The sequence below is a fragment of the Schistocerca cancellata genome, chromosome 1, assembly GCF_023864275.1.
Source record: "Schistocerca cancellata isolate TAMUIC-IGC-003103 chromosome 1, iqSchCanc2.1, whole genome shotgun sequence".
In the NCBI taxonomy this organism is placed as follows: Eukaryota; Metazoa; Arthropoda; class Insecta; order Orthoptera; family Acrididae; genus Schistocerca; species Schistocerca cancellata.
This window is the reverse complement of record NC_064626.1, coordinates 156,029,824-156,049,970: the sequence shown is the minus strand read 5'-3', so window position 1 is coordinate 156,049,970 and position 20,147 is coordinate 156,029,824. Positions and strand designations below refer to the sequence as shown.

Below are 20,147 nucleotides of genomic sequence, written 5' to 3'. Positions count from 1 at the left end.
CTTCGTATTCAGGACAATGTACTTTCTGTTTTTGCTTTCAACCCAAAAAATGTGTTGCTCGTTTGCTTAAGGAGTTTCCTGATTTATTTTCTGAAGGACTTGGCAGAGCAAATAATTTTGTAGTGCACTTTATAATAAAGGAAACTGCACAACCTAAGTATTTTCAGGCACGTCCTGCACTTAAAAACAGAGTTGCAAGTGAACTTAAAGACTGGTAAGACAATGATGTTATTGCTCCTATCCAGGCTAGTCAGTGGGCTTCTCCCTTATTAATCTTACTGAAGCCTTCTGGAAGACTTCATCTTTGTGTTGACTTTAAATATACTGTGAATCCACAAACAATAATTGATACTTATTTGTTGCCTCACTCTGAGGAATTAAAGGACAGGCTAGGTGCAGGCCACTATTTTTCAAAAACTTTATTATGCAAAGTGTATTGGCAAATTCCACTAGATGAGGAGTCTCAGAATGTGTTTATGGTCAATGCACATTTAGGGTTCTTCAAATTTTTGCACTTACCCTGTGGCAGCACTTCCAGATCTGCCATATTCCAACACTACTTAGAACACCTTACTACAAAAGTTCCATTCTATTCAAATTACTTGGACAGTGTCATGGTGTCAGGACGTACATCAGAGGAACATATTGGTAACCTTCATACACATTTTCAAGTACTTTCAGCTGCAGGTTTGAAGTGACATCTGGACAAATGTGCCTTTTTTCAGACTGAAATTCAGCACTTGGCCCATGTTCTTATGGCCAAGCTGTTCATCCCCTTCACCCACATTTGCTGGCCATCCAGGACCTCCCTGCCCTGTGGAACAAGATGGAGTTGTAGTCAGTTCTCAGGAATATGACATATTATATCCAGTTTGTACCCAACGCAGCCCATGCCATGACACTGTTGCATCGTTTGTGCTGGAGGAATGAGTCTTTTGCCTGGATCGAAGAGTGTCAGGGTGTATTCAAGAAAGTTAAAAAGTCCTTGTTGAGTGACAGGCAATGTGTATAAGTACACGATGAAAGGCTCCCAGGATGCTGTAAAAAAGAAAAAAGAAAGAATTTGAAACACCGAGTAACCAGGGGGTTGGCAAAGACATTAAATATGAATTTGTGGTAAGGCGCAGACAAATGAAAATATTTTCTCATTTAATTTGTTGTACAGTTTTTTGTTTTAGACAGACACAAACTAACTCTCTTGTATGTAGAAGGACCCTTATTGGCAAATTTACGTATAAAAAAAAAAAAAAAAAAAAAAAAAAAAAAAAAAAAAAAGGGGACCAATGTTTTCTCCATAACATGTCAATGTACAGTGTGGGGGCAATTGTATAAGTACATGATGCAAGGCCCCCAGGATGACGTAAAATTAAGATTTATATAAAAAAATTTGAAACATTGAGTAACAAGAGGGTTGACAAAGACGATAATTATGAAAGTGCAGTAAGGCGCAGACAAATGAAAACATGTTCTCATTCAATTTATTGTACAGTTTTTTGTTTTAGACAGACACAAACTATATCTTTTGTATGTAGAAGGACGATGAGAATGTGCGATTTTAGAGATGAAGTATTGCAATCTCGATGTATTATATGTGTGAGTGAATAATATAATGTTAAAGAACCGTATCAAACATTTTCTTTATTGAAGTAAGTGAAGAGGAAAATTACAGGTAGAGGATTTTTGTGATTATGACAAGCGCTGGTGTCCCTGGAGTCCTCCGCTGCCTGCAGCTTCCACAAAAATTTAAGGCAGTCCAATGCCCAAAAGAGTACCAATAAGTACAGAACATTTTAACAACACAATCATTATAATTTATTCAAAAATCCTTTTTTTATATTACAACTGTTGACCTGTTTGCCAGAACCTCTGGGCACCGGTCGTGAGTAATGTTTGTTAACTATTGTTATAGTAAGAAATTTCTATGACATTGTTATAAATTATAAAAACTAATTGCCTATATTTTCTGTTTGCGTGAATCACAATGAGAGGCAAGTAATGCAAAAAGGCAAAAGTTGAGGAGAAAAATTTTGAAAGGAATAAGAATTGGACACAGGTTATGAAAAATTTTTCCATAGTACGCTGTTTAATTCGGCACGGCAAAGGTAGGATGGCTATGCAAGTTGCTTGCATGGTTATGCTTGGTAGTGCCTCTTTTGATGTGGATAGAAATCTTTTCCTTATTATTTCTTTCCTTGGATTTTATTGACGAAAAATTTACAGAAATTTTTCAATGTGATACACATTGTCACTAAAACATAAGATTTGTGACACAATAGTTTGAACATCATATTAGATCTAAAACAGGTTTTAACATTAAGTAAATTTCATTTATCAAGTGTAATAATTCGTGTAAGAAATTTTTAACATTTTGTGAAATTTCCATTTTTTGCAAATTCATATAAAAGGCCGAAAAATATATGCCCATTGTTGATAGCGATAGTAAAAATGCAGTCAACCAAGATGGCGCAGAATTGTGAGATCGAACAATTGAAGTTCAGGCACCATGCATGCCTCCTGCGAAAGGTTTAAGTAGATCAGAGATGAGTGTCTCAGGAGTGACAAATGATAGCGATGCTCCAAAACAGAATAACCTTGATGATATAATGTTTACAATTGATGAGACAATGTCATGCATCTCCCAGAGCAACATACCGCTCATGAATGAAACGTCGGAGAGCGATCTAATTATGAATCTTGACAACACGTTACAAACACTACTTGGTCACAACATGAACATTAAGTTGGGAAGTACAGTGGACAGCAACCACAGTAGTACAACTGGAGCACTGCTATGGCAGTTACTTTCTAACATAAATGCAAAATTTGAAACACAATATAAACACCAATTTTAGTAATGTGACACAAGATATGAACCAGCAGCAAAACACTGCTACACAAGATATGAACACGGTAAAACACAATATAAACACTGCTACACAAGATATGAACATGGTAAAACAGCAACAAAATACTGTTACACAAGACCTAAATGCAATGAAGCAAGAACAAAAACAAGTATTCAAGGATTTGCAAGACACGGTCTCCCAGGAATTTGATGACTTAGCCAAAAACACAAGTAAAGCATGAAGTACTTGCTGAAGTTAACAGTAACAGGTAAAACAGAAGGTAGATTCTTTTAATGACCATCGCAGTCTAGTAGAACAACAGATAAAGAAAATCACAGACACAAACACAAACAATGAAGCCACACAAAACTAGTTGGTTTTGACAGTAAAAAAAGGCAACCACAATCATTAACAAACAAAACAAAGACTATGAAGGCATACCCCTAGCTGTAGAACAGCTTACTTTAAGAGTAGCAACATTAGAAGTTGACTCAGCATGTGCTAAGAAGGAGAGAGAGAAGATTAATGAAAATCTGAGTGATATCATTAGTCAAGCTGAAGCAGGTATGCTAGATAAGGGTAACACTATTGCAGAGAAGTTAGTAACCGATTGTAAGTTATACATAGATGTAGTAGAAAAGGCAATTCAGAAAAAAGAAAATGAAATCGTGAACAAGGTAGACATTAACCTACATTCTGTGGAAGATAGGATCTGCAATCTTTTAGAAGAAAATATTACCAAATCTCAACAAACCATAACCTGTTGGTATCTATTCACAAATTGTCATGAGTCCCACAGCAGGTACCAGTGACAGTTGTAGATTGCAAACTGTAAACATACCCCTCCAATACCTGAACAATTACCAGCCAGAATTACAGGTAACTACAATAACTACATAAATATGATCGAAAATGCCACGAATCTGTCAACAATTTTTGCAGACGAAGGTTTGCTGAGACATTGAAATTTTCTGCATTTGGTACCAAAGGTAAAAGAATGAATCCCATAGTATTTATTAGTGCTTTTTGTCGAGTATTTCCATGCAACTGGACGGAAGCACAGAAAATCAGATTTGTCATGGGACATATACAAGACGATTTGCTCTTGAACGAGCTTTCCTTGACAAATACTAGTCTGAGGCAGTGCAAGAAAGAATCAGATGTGAGGTTTTCAACCCTGCACCATTCAATGGCAAATATGGTAGTCTATGTGGATACTTTGAAAAATACCTGAACAAGATATGCTACTGGATGAACCCAATATCGCAGGTAGATGTGTTAAAAATTTGAAAACTCGTTTACTATCACACATTAGAGAAAAATTATTCACAATAACCGAGCATGACACTGAATATTTTCTGTCAGTGCTCAATTCTATTGACTTAATCTATGAGGAAAGACCGGTACCCCATAGACCAACAGAAAATCGGGCACAACAACAACATAATTATGTAAATCAGTCATCAAAATGTGATTTAAACACACGGCAAGGTTGGTACACACAAAGGCAAAATTACATACCCAGAGGTAATGAGTACAGTAGCGGGAACAGAAAAAATGATGATTTAAAAGAATGTCCAAAATAACAGGGGTAATTTCAACACATGAGCGAATTACTGTTCATGATCACAAGGCTCTGTGCCGAATATGAATAGAAGGAGTCAGCTGCAGCAGTGGCCGACATGCGGCAACATTCCCATACCTTACGCTGTACCGCAGCCAACCTTCGGGCAGCAAAATAACTGCACAGCAGCTAACGACACAAATTGATGAAGTACACACACAGTGTAACTCACTGAAATTTCCCCAGGTAATGAACTAAGTCACATTACGCTGTTGGAAAACACCAATTGGTGGTAGTTAAGCCCCAGGCTATTGACCTCTCAGGGAGTGGGGGCAAAGCAGAACTACTAACATGTTTCATAAGATTTGACAAACGAGGGGACATCAAGGATGATTTGTATCATCATGAGTTAGATATAGTAGCCAAAGTCAAGGAAGAACAAGTACAAGCAATCATTAAGGTGAAAATATGTAACACTGACACACAGTTAATTTTAGATACAGGTTCAACTACCAACCTAATGCCAAATGCATTTTTTTTGTGAATTGAAGAAGAGAGGCAAGTTCCCAACATTTCCTGTACAAAATTGCAAGGTGCAAACTGCTACAGGCAGTAAGACTAAATTGGTTAAGCATCAAGCACTTATTCCAGTACAAATTGAACATTTTACAGTGAAGGGCAACTTTCTTGTAATTGACAAACTTATAATTTATTGTCATATTGGCATGGACACATTTAGAACATACAAAACACAGATTGACATATGCAATGTTGAATGCCACTTTCATGTGAAGAATCAGATCTTTTCTGTTGATTTAGTCAAAACACCTGATGAAAGTAAGAAAAACAAACCAGAGTCAAATGTCGTAGTACAATATTCCTTTCCAGCATGTATTTCACAAACAAATTTGATACTGAACAAGAAGCGAACACTGAGGTTAGTTACAAAATGGTAGAGCAGAAACTAAGCGAATCACAGGTGCTAAATGATATTCAATGACAAGAACTTTCTAACTTGTTATTTAAGTATGCCAATGTTTTCAGTAAGGAGCCAGGAGTAGTCAAAGACTATGAATATAAATTTGAAGTCCATCCACATGAGACATTTTGTGTAATGTCATATCCTATTCCATGGACAAAACGAGAGTCAGTAAGGGAAGAGATCAATCATATGATTAAATGGGGAATTACACAATCTTCATTTTCACCTTATTGTAGTCAAATATTACCAGTAAGCAAACCAGATGGTTCTGAAGATTAGTTCTCGACGGTAGAGGTATCAATAAGATTATAATACCAGTACGCACAAGGCCAGACAATTTGGATGAACAGCTTCTAAAATTTTACAATACAGAATATTTCAGTATACTTGATCTCAAAACTCCACAAAGAAAGTCAAAAATATACAGCATTTATTTGTGGGGGCAGAAGTTATGAATTCTGTGTTCTACCTATTGGACTGAACATTAGTGCAGGAGTGTTTATACCTGCATTGGACAAGGTTTTAGGACCAGAAGTGCTTAGGAAAGTCACTGTCTATGTAGACTACCTGCTAATAGCCACACCTACTTGGTTAGAACAAATCAGGCTCATTGAACAGGTGTTTCAACAATTTGCAGATTACGGAGTAATAGCCAATATAAAAAAGCCTAGTTCTGGTAAGGAGCAAGTCGTATTTTTAGGAGATGATGTGTCGGAAGAAGGTATTATTGTAACGGTGACCAGAATGGTTGTGGTGTTGAAGCAACGGAAAGTGCGGCGGCAGGACCCGTGGAGCGGCCCGTGAACAACAACACAACGGGAGAGGACGGACGTGACCAACAAAGAACAGAACAAACAACAACAAGCTCGAAACAACAGTCACAAGAAAACCTAACAACCATGTCACTCGTACACAGAACAAGAAAGTAAATAAGCTGTCTAAGGCGAGGCGATGTGTCCAGAGATGTACGCAAGATTAGACTTGCTGGCTGAGCAAGAGGTAGATGCTGAAATACTCTATCGGGGGTGCCGCTTCAACGTCCATGACGTCTGGAAGGGATTCAAATTCCGCGGCGCGTAAGTACCAGGTCACTTCCTCCTGAAACTTGCACGTAGGAGCGGAAACGTTCCGGACGGTACCGAGGTGGGCAGCATGGGAAGAGGAGCTGGGCTCATCAACCGCTATAGGTGGGGAGGAAGGGACACCTGTGGTATCCATGACAGCCGATCCAGAGTCCAGGACGGGGAAGGGAGCTGCCGATTCACCCGAAGGCAGAGAGGGCCGGCAGCAGGCCTGTGGGGAGAATGGCAACCGGGGGCAGGGACGGTGACTCGAGGACCAAGTCCACACCTGAAGGATGTAGGGAAAGAGGTGGCGGTGCAAGTCCCACGGGGCCACGAGGGCAGAGCTGGTTATGATGGCGGCACTCCAACCCTTTTGACGTCTGCACTGACATCATACGCCACCCATGGGCCGTAAAGACCATGGCGGGTGTCCAACCTGCCTTGCACCGGTACTCATGGGCCCACACAGCCGTGCCAGGGGCATACCACTGCCAGGGCTGGGAGTGGGGGCGAGAGGAGGATGGCATCAGCAAATGGAGAAAGGTCCATGGCTGTTGCCCATGAAGGATCTCTGCCAGATTGCGTCCGTCAATTGGCATATTGCAATAGGTGCTCATAAACAGGGTGAGGGCCGACGTGGTTGGAGATGTGTCGACCAGCTTAGTCAGCTGGTGTTTAAAAGTGCAGAAAAGCCTCTCCGCCACGGCACTGGACAGAGGGTGGTAAGGGGGGCTACGGATATGTTTGATACCATTGCCTGACAGAAGTCATGGAAGGAGGACGCCGTGAATTGAGAACCATTATCGGAGACCAACATGTGTGGCAGGTCCTCAATGGTGAGAACCTGGGCCAGGGCCGTGTCTGTAGCCTCCGTGGTGGTGGATGCCATGCAGACAACATATGGGTATTTGGAGTAGGCATCAATGATGAGTAACCACATGGACCCCAAAAACGGGCCTGCAAAATTGATATGGATGCGATCCCAGGGATGGCGAGGTACAGAGCAGGGTGAAAACGACTAAGGGGGGCTTGCCTGATGATGCTCACAGACAGTGCACCCACAGACCAGGCGCTCAATATCACCATCAGTGCCAATACATGTGTCAATACATGTGCCGGTGAGCCAAAACTTTCATCGGGACATACCATAGTGCCTGGGGTGTAACAAACTGAGCACCCGAAGCTGCAGTTTTGGAGGGATGACCACCTGATGGGCATCCATCTCTGTGGCTAACAGTAGGACATCATCGACCATGGAGAGCCTGTGGGACAGGTGGCACCAGGGGCTGAAATCGGACTGCATCTGATGAGTAATGTAGGAGGGTCACCCGTGAACCATGTAGTTGAGAACCTGCCAGAAGACAGGGTTGCGACGGGTAGCCGCAGCAATGTGAGCAGCCAATAAGAGGCAGACTGTTCAGTGCATCCCGGCAGGCGGAATCAATGTGAAAGCAGAGGACCTCCTGTTGGCCAAAGGCAGGATTTGGGCCTGCTGGGAGACGTGACAAAGTGTCAGCATTAGCATGGTGTGTAATTACGTAAAAACAATGCCCAGCACTGGAGACATTGAGCTGTCGCCTCTGGAAGGTGAGAGTGGGGTCCGAAAAGTGTGACCAAGGGTTTATGGTCCGTCAGGAGGGTGAACTTTGCCCCAAAGAGATAGATGTGAAATTTTTGGATAGCGAACACGATTTCCAGGGATTGGATCCTTTTCAATCTGGCAGTAGTTCCGTTGTGCTGGGGTCAACGTCTTAGAGGCATAAGCAATGGACTGTTTGGAGCCATTGGCATCCCGGTGCACAAGGACAGACCCAATGCTGTAAGCCGATGCGTCAGCCGCCACAACCAAGCGTCTGTCCGGAGAGAAGGGAGTAAGGCAAGGGGCGGACTTCAGCATTGCCTTTAAATGGAGAAAAGCCTGGACATAGGCAGGATTCCAATCAAAAGGTACCCCGTTGGGGCGCAAGTGATTGAGGGGTGGAGCAACGTAGGCAGCCTGGGGCAAGAACTTTAAGTAATAAGTAACCTTGCCCAAAAACACCTGGAGTTCAGATAAGTCCTTGGGATGAGGAAGGGCCTCAATGGCCATGACATTATGACCCAATGGGTGAATGCCATCTCTGTTAAGCCAGTGGCCTAAATATTCCACTTCCAGTTGAAAAAAACAACACTTGTCCAGCCGACAGCGTAAACCAGCGGACTGTAGAGCATGAAATAAGGCACTGAGGTTTTGCAAATGTTCCTGGCGGGAATGCCCGGTGACCAAGATGTCATCTGGATAGTTCACACATGCGGGGGTAGGCTGTGTAAGCTGCTCCAGGAATCGCTGGAAAATGGCCGGCACCAAAGAGACACCAAAGGGAAGGTGCTTACTTATACAATCCGAAAGGTGTGTTGATAACCATGATGTTCTAAGATTCAGCATCCAAGTTGGGGAATGGGGTAAGTGTCAACGAGGGACTGAGCATTGACTGTAGTGCTGAAGTCCCCACACAGCCAAAGGGACCCATTGGGTTTCCGTACGACCATCAGTGGCATCGCCCATGCACTGTAAGTTACAGGCTCCAGCATGCCAGCAGCCTGGAGCTGATCAAGTTCCTACTTGGCCGTAAGGCCACCGGAAGGGGCTGGGCCCAAAAAAAGCGAGGCTGTACATCTGGGCGTAAGGTGATGTGCGCCTGAAAACCAGAAGCACATATGAGATCCGTTGCAAACAAAGACACAAAAGCACAGCACAGATCGTCCAAGTCCTGAAAAGGAACAGCCATGGAAACGACTTTAACTTTGTCGGAAATTGAAAAGCCAAACAGTTGAAACACATCCAGGCCAAAAATATTCGAAGCCAATGGATGGTCGATGACAAAGAGAATAAGGAGCTGGGCAACACACTTGTATGTCGCCTGGACGACGAACTGCTCATGAAGGGGAATGGAACCATCTCTGTAGGCGGCCAAACAGCGAGAGGGAAGTGACAACTCAGGAGAGCCCAGCCGGGTATATGTCGTCATATTAATCTGGGAGATGGTGGTCCCAGTGTCGACCTGAAAACTGACATCCTGAGTGAAAACGTGGAGTGTGAGGAAAATCTTCCACGCTGATGGGTCATCCTGCGGGATGACTGATTGCATAGCATGGACTGTATCTTGAGGCCCAGGAGGGGCAGGATTGGAGCGAGTCAAGCGACTATGACAAACCGATCAGATGTGGCTCTCCTTGTTACACAGCATGCACATTTTCCAGCGGTGGGGACAATCAGCCTGTGAATGGGCAGTAAAGCACTGTGGGCAAGATGGAAGTGCGTCACATGACCGGCAATGAGGGGCGACCGACGGCATCGATGCCACAGAGACGTCGGACAATGAGGAGTCCTGACAGCACTGGCCTCTGTTGGCCAGGCCACGTTGATGTCGCGAGGGTGGAATCCGCTGTGATGCCGCAATCGCCGCCACCTGCGGTCGTGCCATAAGACGCTCGCTAGCCACTTGAGCAATTTCAAAGGAGTGGCCAATGCGGAGAATCTCTTCCAAGGAGGGGTTGTCAAGTTTCAACTCCACATTACGGACCTCAGGATTGGGAGCCAGCTGAACCATCACATCCTGGATCAGGAAGTCTGCATACGAAGCCTTACACTGCTGATTGGTGCACATAAAATCGCATTGACGGCTGAGACCCTGCAAGTCCGTGATGCAGAAATGATATGATTGACTAGGCTGTTTATGGTACTGGTGGAAATCCAGCAGAGAGGCGACCACATGGTAGCATTGGGAATAATAGTTTTCAGCAAAAGGCACATCTCCTGGAAAGAGAGAGCCACAGGATTGGACAACGGTGCCAACTTGCGGAGAAGAAAGAACGTGTCTGGGAAGGCCCAAGACAAAAACAACGACCGCTGCTAAGGAGTCGTCCGTGACTTGAAAAGCCGTGAAATGTTGTTTCAGCCGATGTAAGTAGGTTTCCCAGTCCTCCTTAGCGTCATTAAAGGGTGGAAATGACGGCGGACGTGGGAAAGAATCGGACACCATCAGACACCCGAGGACTCTGAAGCTGTTGTGGTAACGCGTCCCAGGCATTGACTTTGTCTGTTAGCAACTGCAGCAACTTTTATAAGATGTCTAACTGGAGCTGCTGCTGCTGTTGCTCCAGCAGACAGACCAACTTCGCCTCCATACAAAGAACAACCACCGTTTATCTTGTTGCGAAAATGTTGTAACGGCGACCGGAATGGTTGTGGGGTTGAAATGATGGAAAGTGTGGCTGCAACCGCGGAGCGGCCCACAAACAATAACACAGTGGGAGAGGACGGACACGACCAACGGAGGACAGAACAAACAACAACAAGATTGAAACAACGGAGTCACAAAAAAACCTAACAACCACATCCACTTGTACACAGAACAAGAAAGTAAATAAGCTGTCTAAGGCAAGGCGATGTGTCCAGAGACGTACGCAAGATTAGACTCGCTGGCTAAGCAAGAGGCAGGTGCTTATATACTCTATTGGGGGCGCCACTATTGGCTGCTTGAACCACGTGTTCCACTGTGGCGCCCTCACACTAAATGCGGGCCAGGAGGCGTGCGCCGCCACAGCTTACGGTGCAATGGTGCAGAGACCTCCAGGGGTCTTCGACGTCCATGACGTCTGACGGGGATTCAAATCCTGCGGTGCGCGGTACCAGAGGTATATTACCTGATCTGAAAAAACTTGATGCCATAGCAGTTGTCCAGCTCCAAGGAATAAAAAACAACTAAAAGCCTTTTTAGGACTAGCTTCATTTTTTTGTAAATTTGTGCCGCAACAACTGATGAACAGTGATGATTTGCTCAACTTGTTATGAAAAAATAGGCTTTGGCTATGGGATAAGAAGTGTCAACAGGACTTTAGTAACATTAAGCAGGGATTAGTCAATGCAAAAATTCTTAGCCACCCTGACATGTCCAAGGATTTCACCCTGACATGTCCAAGGATTTTTGTTTATGCACAGATGCCTCATCTCAAGGGCTGGGGGCATGCTTATTCCAGATGCGAGAGGAAGAAGGTAAGGAAGTACCCAAGGTCATCAATTTTGCTAGTCACACATTATTGAAGCAGAAAGATCTTACTCTGTGTCAGAGTTGGAAAGTTTAGTGTTACTGTGGGCATTTAAAAGGTTTGAATATTTTTTATGGGGCAAGAATACAAAAGTTTACTGTGACCACCAGTCACTGTCATTTCTTTTAACATGTAAGCTATTGCATCGTAGATTAGCTAGGTGGTGTCTATATTTACAGGAAGTAAATTTCAAAATCATTTATATTAAAGGAAGTCAGAACGTTATTGCAGATGCCTTGTCTAGGCTACCACAAGGTTCAGAGGAATTTGGTGAATTAACAGATCAAGATGCAGAACTCAGAATGTTATTAATGCAAGGTACAACACAACAGTCTGATTACCATAAGTATTGTAAGCAGATGAAAATTATACAACAGCACGGTCACAGAGGGAGTAAAGTGATGCAAAACTTTAAGCAAGATGGAGGTGGAAAGGTAAGTAAATGGTATCAGGAGTATAAGGGCGTTTTGTTTCGTAGGAAACATGAAAAATCTGATCAATGGTGCGTGTGTATCTTGGAAGATCATATCAACGAATTTATAAGATGCACACATGAAGTATGGGGACATTATGGAGCGAGCAAATGTACTGCAAAAATTGCAACACTTCGTTGTTTTCCAAATTTGAGAAAGCGAGTCCTACAGGTATTAAGAAAGTGTACAATATGTCAAAAATCAAAACATTGCAATGCATCAAAATATACTGAGCTACACCCAATACTCACAAAAAAAACCTCTAGATATTGCATCCCTGGACGTAGTTGGTACATATCCAAGAAGTAAAGGAGGAGTAAGATACGTAGTAGCACTGTACGATATTTTCTTGAAACATGTTAAAATGTATGCCATTAACAATGAAACAGCCACAAATATCAGAAAAAGAATCGAGGGAGACTATGTGAGAAGAGTAGGTAAACCAAAGGTACTACTAACTGATAATGTTTCATATTTCGTTGGGCGGAAGTGTAAACAATTTATGACCTCACAGGGCATAAAACACATATCTGTAAGCTTTTTTCACCCAGAAGAAAGCCCAGTTGAACTTTAATGAATTTAACCAGTTTATTGGGACATACACCCCTCACAAACACACCCAGTGGTTAGAATATGTAACTCCTTTCATGCAAGTTGTCAATAACCTTCCATGTTCTTCAACAGGTTTCACACCTAATGAATTGATGTTCTGGACAAAGCAAATGAATGAGTGGGAGTCACCCATACCAAAGGTATCCACTACAGAAATGACACTAAAAGATAAAATCAAACAAGCCATAGTTACTCATGAAAACAAGGCCAAGTATAGAAGGAAAATTTATAACAAGAAACTGAAACGTGTTACACAATTTTTTGAAGGGCAACGAGTCCTCTTACGGACTCACCTTAAATCAACAAAATTGGCAAACTGAAAAAGAAGTGGCAATTACTCTATTCAGGACCCTATGTAATTTCCAAAATACCATATCCTGGGATGTACAGATTAGCCTATGAGAAGACAGGAAGATACAAGGGTCTCTACCCTCACAAAGATATAAAAGCCTTTATAGAATGACGAAGTGAGGTAACATTTTTCCACAAGATAATTGTACATAGTGTACATAATTCTAAGTGTAATTTTTCTTCTAGAGTGTATGTTAAGATAAAGTAATGTGTATAGACATAAATGATCCTTTTGATTTGTAGTCATAGGCATGAAAATTACCAGCAATGAGAAGTAACACATAGCTTCCTTCGAAGCGAAAGTATAAATGAAATTAGCTTATGGCTCAGCTGTTGCACACTCAACAATATGCACTTACATCAGTAGCAGGAGAAGAGACACTGACCTGTGTGCAGAGGCGACAGACTGGCTGAAGGAGCAGCCAAAATAGGAATGCAATGTGTACCTAACTTAAATACAAAGTAAACAGAAATAGTACGTAAATACATCTACTGTCTAAGATCTAAGGAACCTATTGATATACGCACACAAGGATTTAATTAAATACTAAGCTAAATACAACATATTTACAACCAAAAGGAAGCATTATGAAAAACTGTACGAGATGTGTGTGCTAAGTACGTTCAAAAAAATTCTGTGAGAAATATCACATAATTTTCTTTGCAGGGAAAATGATCATAAATGGTAGCAGAATAAATGAATGTCTGTGAATTTAAACAAAATATGGAAATATCTGCGGGCATATGCAATGATCCATTGTATCAGTGGCCATCGAGCTACGAAGTGCAATTAGTTTTAAGTTAGCTTTAAGTTTCTTTTTCTTTCAGCGACCAGTTTATTGTCACAGTGCAGAAGAAGAGAATTATGTTGAGAGTAACAGGTACCAAATGAAGAAATGGGCTGCACCTCGAGTAAACAATTTAGTTATAAGGATATTTACAATAAGGTCATAAGCCAAATGAAAGATGAAATATGCACTGTTGCAGTGTGTCTCAGTGGCAATTATCACTACCTATTTGCTGCAGAGTACACATAAACATTTAAGCATGAGATTTTACAAAAACCAATTAATTTCTTACCATCGCAAATGAAAGCTTGAATAATGACATTTCCAGGTATTTGAGAAAGATAAGTATACGATGGTTAAAACATCAGATTTCACAGTAAGCTATTCATGAATTGAAGTAAATAACACTAGTACATGAAGAAACAACCTGACACTTCATCAGTGATTAGTCAATACACATTATTTCAATGAAGCAAAAGTTCCTTGGCAACTAGTTCATGATTGTACAAGTAACATTTCCTCATAAATCCTTGAACCAGTAGATGAGTATTTCCTTTCTTCCCTTCAAAACAAAGGAGGTGGCACCAAGCATAGTTAGGCCATCAATGTGCAGTGTTTTAGTCGTGTTTCTAGTATTTTCTCGCTTCTCTACCTAAGAAAGAAATAAGCTCCCATAAGTGATAAAAGCCTATCTATAAAATGAAGCAAAAATGTATCATATGCTCGTATTGCCACAGTGTCAGATTTTGAACAATAATCACACATTCACTGCACCCATAATGAAGACAAAAGCCGCAGCAATTTTTTGATACATGGCACTCAGGTGAAAGTGTGACACTCAGTGTGACATCAACACCAAGAAAATGAGTGCACGCATGTGCAATGGTAGAATATAGCATGTTGACCATTGGCAACTAGTTATTGCCACCAATTCAGCCAGTGTGAAACCCGGCAGCAAGAATGGAGCAAACTGCACTAAATTTAAATGTGTAATGGACTCACATATTATGTATATAATATAAAGCTGACATGTCCATTCCATTGACCCCTATTGGCAAATTTACATAAAAAAAAAAACCGCAATTTTCTCCATAACATGTCAATGTGCAGTGTGGGGGCAATTGTATAAGTACATGATGCAAGGCCCCCAGGATGCCGTAAAATTAAGATTTATATATTAAAAAAAAATTGAAACATTGAGTAACAAGAGGGTTGACAAAGACGATAATTATGAAAGTGCAGTAAGGCACAGACAAATGAAAACATGTTCTCATTCAATTTATTGTACAGTTTTTTGTTTTAGACAGACACAAACTAACTCTCTTGTATGTAGAAGTATGATGAGTATGTGCAATTTTAGAAATGAAGTATTGTGATCTCGATGTATTATATGTGTGAGTGAATAACATAATGTTAAAGAACCATATCAAACAATTTATTTATTGAAGAAAGTAAAGAGGAAAATTACAGGAAGAGGATTTTTGTGACTACGACAAGCGCCGGTGTCCCTGGAGTCCCCCTCTGACTGCAGCTTCAACAAAAACATAAGGAAGTCCGATGCCCAAAAAAAAAAAAACCAGTAAGCACAGAACATTTTAACAACGCAATCATGTACAATTATAATTTATTCAAAAATCCTTTTTTTCTTATATTACAAGTGGACACTTCTTTGTACAGAATTGGAGCTGAGCTCTCGCCCAGATTTGGTTCACGAGACAGGCCAATTGCTTTTGCTTCCAAGTTATTGACCAAGGCCCAATGTAATTATTCCCAAATCAAGAAGGAAGTGCTCACTATTATATATGGTGTGAAAAGTTTCACAATTATCTGTTTAGTTGTAAGTTTTATCTGGCAACAGATCATAAACCACTTCAGTTTTTGTTTCATCCATCCAAACCTGTTCTACCATGTATGGCTCAGATGCTGCAATGTTAGGCTTTGTTATTGTAACAGTATCAGTACTAAACACTGTACCAGACCATGTAGAAGCACACAAATGCTGATGTCTTTCCCACCTTCCTGTTGAACGTGATTCTGAATTTATTGCTACTGCTGCACTTTGTTGTCAGATTGATGCACATGATGCTGAACTTCTACAGACTTTTGCACTGCACTATAGGAAAATGGCACAGGTCACAGAAGCAGAACCTGACTTGAATTTTTTGTTGCATTTAATCCATATTGCTTGACCTCATTCAGTGAAAAACATTTCAAAATTCTTTTATGCACTGATATTTTGCTCATCGGCATAGCCTCTCCGTCCAGCATGATGTAATTTTATTGCAATATGACTCTGGGCAATCGTGTGTGCTTCTTCATAAATTGTTGCAAAAAAGATGGGTTGTGATTGCTCCACCAAGGACACTGGAGAATTGTATGCACAAAACATTAGTGCATTGGCACTGTGCTTGGCTGGGGATGGATGCCCCCATTGAACAGATGACATCACAATGTTGTGCTTATGCTGAAAATTTATTGGGTCCACTGCAAACGTTTTCAGCTTGGCCCAAGTCTCAGTCGATATGGTAAAAAGTGCGTATTGACTCTGATCGTCTCTTTTGGAACACTCGTTGGATTATTGTTCTGGACTCCTTTGGAAAATATTCATTTGCAGTGTCAATGAACTCAACTATGACACGTTGTACCATTCAGGTTTTGTCAACTATTTATTGCTTGGAAGGTTTGCTTGAAGTGATGGTTACAAACAATAGAACACAGTTTATGCCTCATGACTATGAACAGTTTTGTGCAGCCAATACTAGCACTCACCTTACCAGTGCTCCATTTCATCCTCAGTTGAACAGAGAAGCCGAATGATTTGTGCATCTTTTCAAGCAACAGATGAACAAACTACATGTCTCCTGCCCACGGAAGCAAGCGCTGCTGCTCTTCCTCGCAACATACTGCTCCCAGCCTCTCAATGGTCCGTCCCCAGCAAAGCTTTTACATAGCCAGTGCCACTGCATGCTGCTCCAGTTGCTGCACCCACCACAGCGCATGGTGCCTCCCACACACCACAAGTATCACTTTGTGCCAAATGATTCTAACCTTTCCAGAGTATTTGGTCACAACAGAAACTCAGAGAGAGGAACAATTCTTCAAAATTTGGGTACTTGCACTTATTTAATTCAAGGCCCTGCTCGGTTGTTAAACCACCACTAGAGCCAGATTCATGCTTGTGTATTGTGAGAATCTTCTGCTGATTTTCTGTCCCCAGATTTGCATCCTACTGAGATATCGCAGCCAGCATGACTGTCTCAAGGGCCCTCTTCAGCACCACCTGCAGAAGTGACGGAGCTTGACCCATCACCTTCACTGCCGCAGCAGCTCGACTTCACAGCACTCATTCTGGTACCTACCACGGAACTGGCACTATCATTGGCATCATCGCTGCTGATGTCATCATCACAGCTCTCTCTGTTTTTCATCAGATCTACTCAGGAAAAGGGGAGGCGCCTTTTTATGGATTGTTTGACCAATGTTCCCCTTGAAGTACAGGACAGATGTCAGGGTGTGGCAGGGAACTCGGCATCGGTCTCAGTTGCGGCTCCCGGCTCCTCACTCCAACCAGCTTCCTGCCTTCCCTCCTGTTAATGTAAGATGGCTCCCTACATGACAACAGTGTGGCCTTTTTTTTTGGGGGGGGGGGGGGGGGGGATAAATTTGTAGTCCTAAAGCATTAACTGCGCACCAACCGGTGCAACACCATGAAATTGCATCAAGAGGGCACTGACCCACACACATTTGGATAGAGCAAATCACACCTCCAGGAAGACAGATTTCAGTGCCCTATGTCAACACTGACTTAACCAGCTGCCCATCACTGGTTGGGCCCAGTTTGTTCGCAGTCTTTGAGAGAATTGGTACTGAGTAACAGCAAGACTTTCTATGAGTAGTAATAGAGAGTAAAAGTCATTGCATGTAGGAGGCACAGGAAGCACATCAAGTCACTTCATAATGAGCAGTTAAATTAAGTTTCTTGTCTTTTTAGAAATAAAGTGTTCTATTTATTTAAAAGAGTATGTAGAGATCATTTTGGATTCCTACCACGGGCCATTGGAACTTCTCTCCTTCCTTGTTTGTGTCAGTGCTGACTCCCACAGTAGCATACACAACAGTGGACATTAATTACAAAATTGATTTCAACTCCAGGAATTCATTCATCACAAACTTTTGTGGTTTAAAGCACCATGTACTAGACACTGAATGATGTTTAGTAGATGAAAGAGAAAGGCCTTCCCATGCTAATACAGAGCCATTTAATGTATTTCATTTATCTTCAGCTGTCCTATTTGCATGAAAATTTACTTATATGAGTCTTGTGGCACTGAGAACATGTGACACGGTAAGAGAAATACATGAGTGGAGCAGAGATGAATGGGGAGCCATTCTAGTTATGTTAAACGTCACAGAGGCAGAAATTCACTCTCTGAAGTGTCTTTGACAAAAGCCAGATTTTTGTGGCCCAGTGCTGGGAAGTGGTCAACTGTTCATGTGCTATTGTTGTGAGCATCTGTGGAAAGTGGTTGAAGACTGCTTAAACCATGAGTAGGAACCAAGAACTTGGATAGCCACACCTCATCACTGAACATAGGACTGGAGATTTGCCCTCTCTCTAAAGCAGGATAGGTAGTGATCTGTGACAGATCTGACAATAGGGTACAGTGGTAGCACAGGCACAAGAGTTTTGGGATATACTGTTCAGCGGACAGTGTTGAACATGGTCTTCTGCAGCAGAGGACCCATATGTGTTCCCATGTTGACCCAACAACATCATCAATTATGATTACAGTAGGCATGGGATCATTGAGATTAGGCAACAGATCAGTGGAATAGTGTCATCTGGTTGGATGAATCCCATTTATTGTTAAAACAGGTCAATGGTTGCGGCCAGATATGCCATCATCCAGGCAAATGGCTGCTGAAAACAAGCAGTGCGCCACATATGCAGGCTGGTGGAAGCAGTATTATGTTACAGGAGACATTCACCTGGTCTTCCATGGGACCTGCATTAGTAATCAAAGGCACTGCAACAGCTGTGGACAACATTAACATTATTAGAACCATGCTGCAATGGTTTGAGGAACATGACAGTGAACTCATGGTGATGTCATGACCATGAAATTCAGTGTATCTGAATCCAGCGAAACCCAACTGGGACACTATCGGGTGCCAGCTCCACACCCACAAACCAATCACCCAGAAATTACAGGAAATGTGTGATCTGTGTGTAGGCATCTGGTGCCACAAGCCTCTGGAAACCTAGCAAGTACTTGTTGAATCCATGCAGAATCACTGCTGAATGGCATTCCAGAAGTAGACCAACATGCTTTCAAGTATGTGATCATAATATTCAGGCTCATCAGTGCATATCCACAATCAGCCCCTGAGTGAAACATGATTGAATGGCACTTCCAGAATCTCTGATGGATATTGTCTCTGTTATTCAGGGGGACGTTATAAGAAATCATTATGACTCAACATCAGACTTTACTGTACTGCAGAAGTTTTATCTCCTGTGCTTATTAAGCTATCTGTGGAATTTTCATTCTTCTGTTGTTTTAAAATGCAAAAATGATGTACAACTAATTCTTGTTTTGATTCCTGCTAGAGGTTCCAAAAGAGAAGTTTCTGTATTTTTGTTATCATAATGACTAATGAAATTATAACTAAATGCTTAAAAGTGCATTATATCTTATTCAAAGTAGTGTAATCAGCATTATGCTCCACTAATCCAATAACTTATATGTATTTTGTGCCTGTTAATTAGTTGGAAGTGACTGGTTTGGTGACCCAATAATCACACACCATAAGTGCCCCACTGTTTCCAAATTTCAATGTACTTTATTCAAGCCTGCAGTTTATAATGTTAACAAAGTTCAGGCATTATTACTATTATTATGCTAATCATTCTTTGTACTGACACCTAACATAAAGCTTGTTTTGTATTACCAAACTTTTCTGCTCTCCAACAATGATTTCTGTACCTGAGGATACAGTTTCATGAACATAACAGGTATTTAATCAATCCAAGATATTAGATGAAGCATGAGAATTTGACTTTAACTCATTAATTCTAAAACTTATGTTTTCATGATGTTGTTCTCTTGCTGTTGTCAATGTGATGCAATCTTGTTTCAGGAACATTTTACCTCTGATTCTTGAGCATTTAAGAAATCCATTACAGTATGGTAGTATTGAGTATTCCACCTTAAATATGTTGTGTATGCTAAGTATTTGTAATTTAAGGGACAGGGAAAGAGGACACTAAGATACTGTATGTTTATGTTATGAAAAGAAAGAAAACTGTGTGGTACTGAGTGACCCATGTTAGGAAGAAAAAAGTATAACTTTGATGCTAAAAGCTAACATATTTGTC

General features: G+C 41.5%; 1 protein-coding gene across 1 annotated transcript in view; it reads right to left on the bottom strand.

Annotated features, from left to right (window-relative positions):
• Window positions 1-592: 592 nt before the first annotated feature.
• LOC126153681 (parkin coregulated gene protein homolog) overlaps window positions 593-20,147 on the bottom strand; it is a 146,540-nt gene continuing 126,985 nt past the window's right edge. Inside the window, exon 4 of the mRNA XM_049916089.1 lies at window positions 593-1,038. Within this exon, the coding sequence (XP_049772046.1) occupies window positions 839-1,038 (200 nt within the window). The 3' untranslated portion in view covers window positions 593-838. The remainder of the gene's footprint in view (window positions 1,039-20,147) is intronic.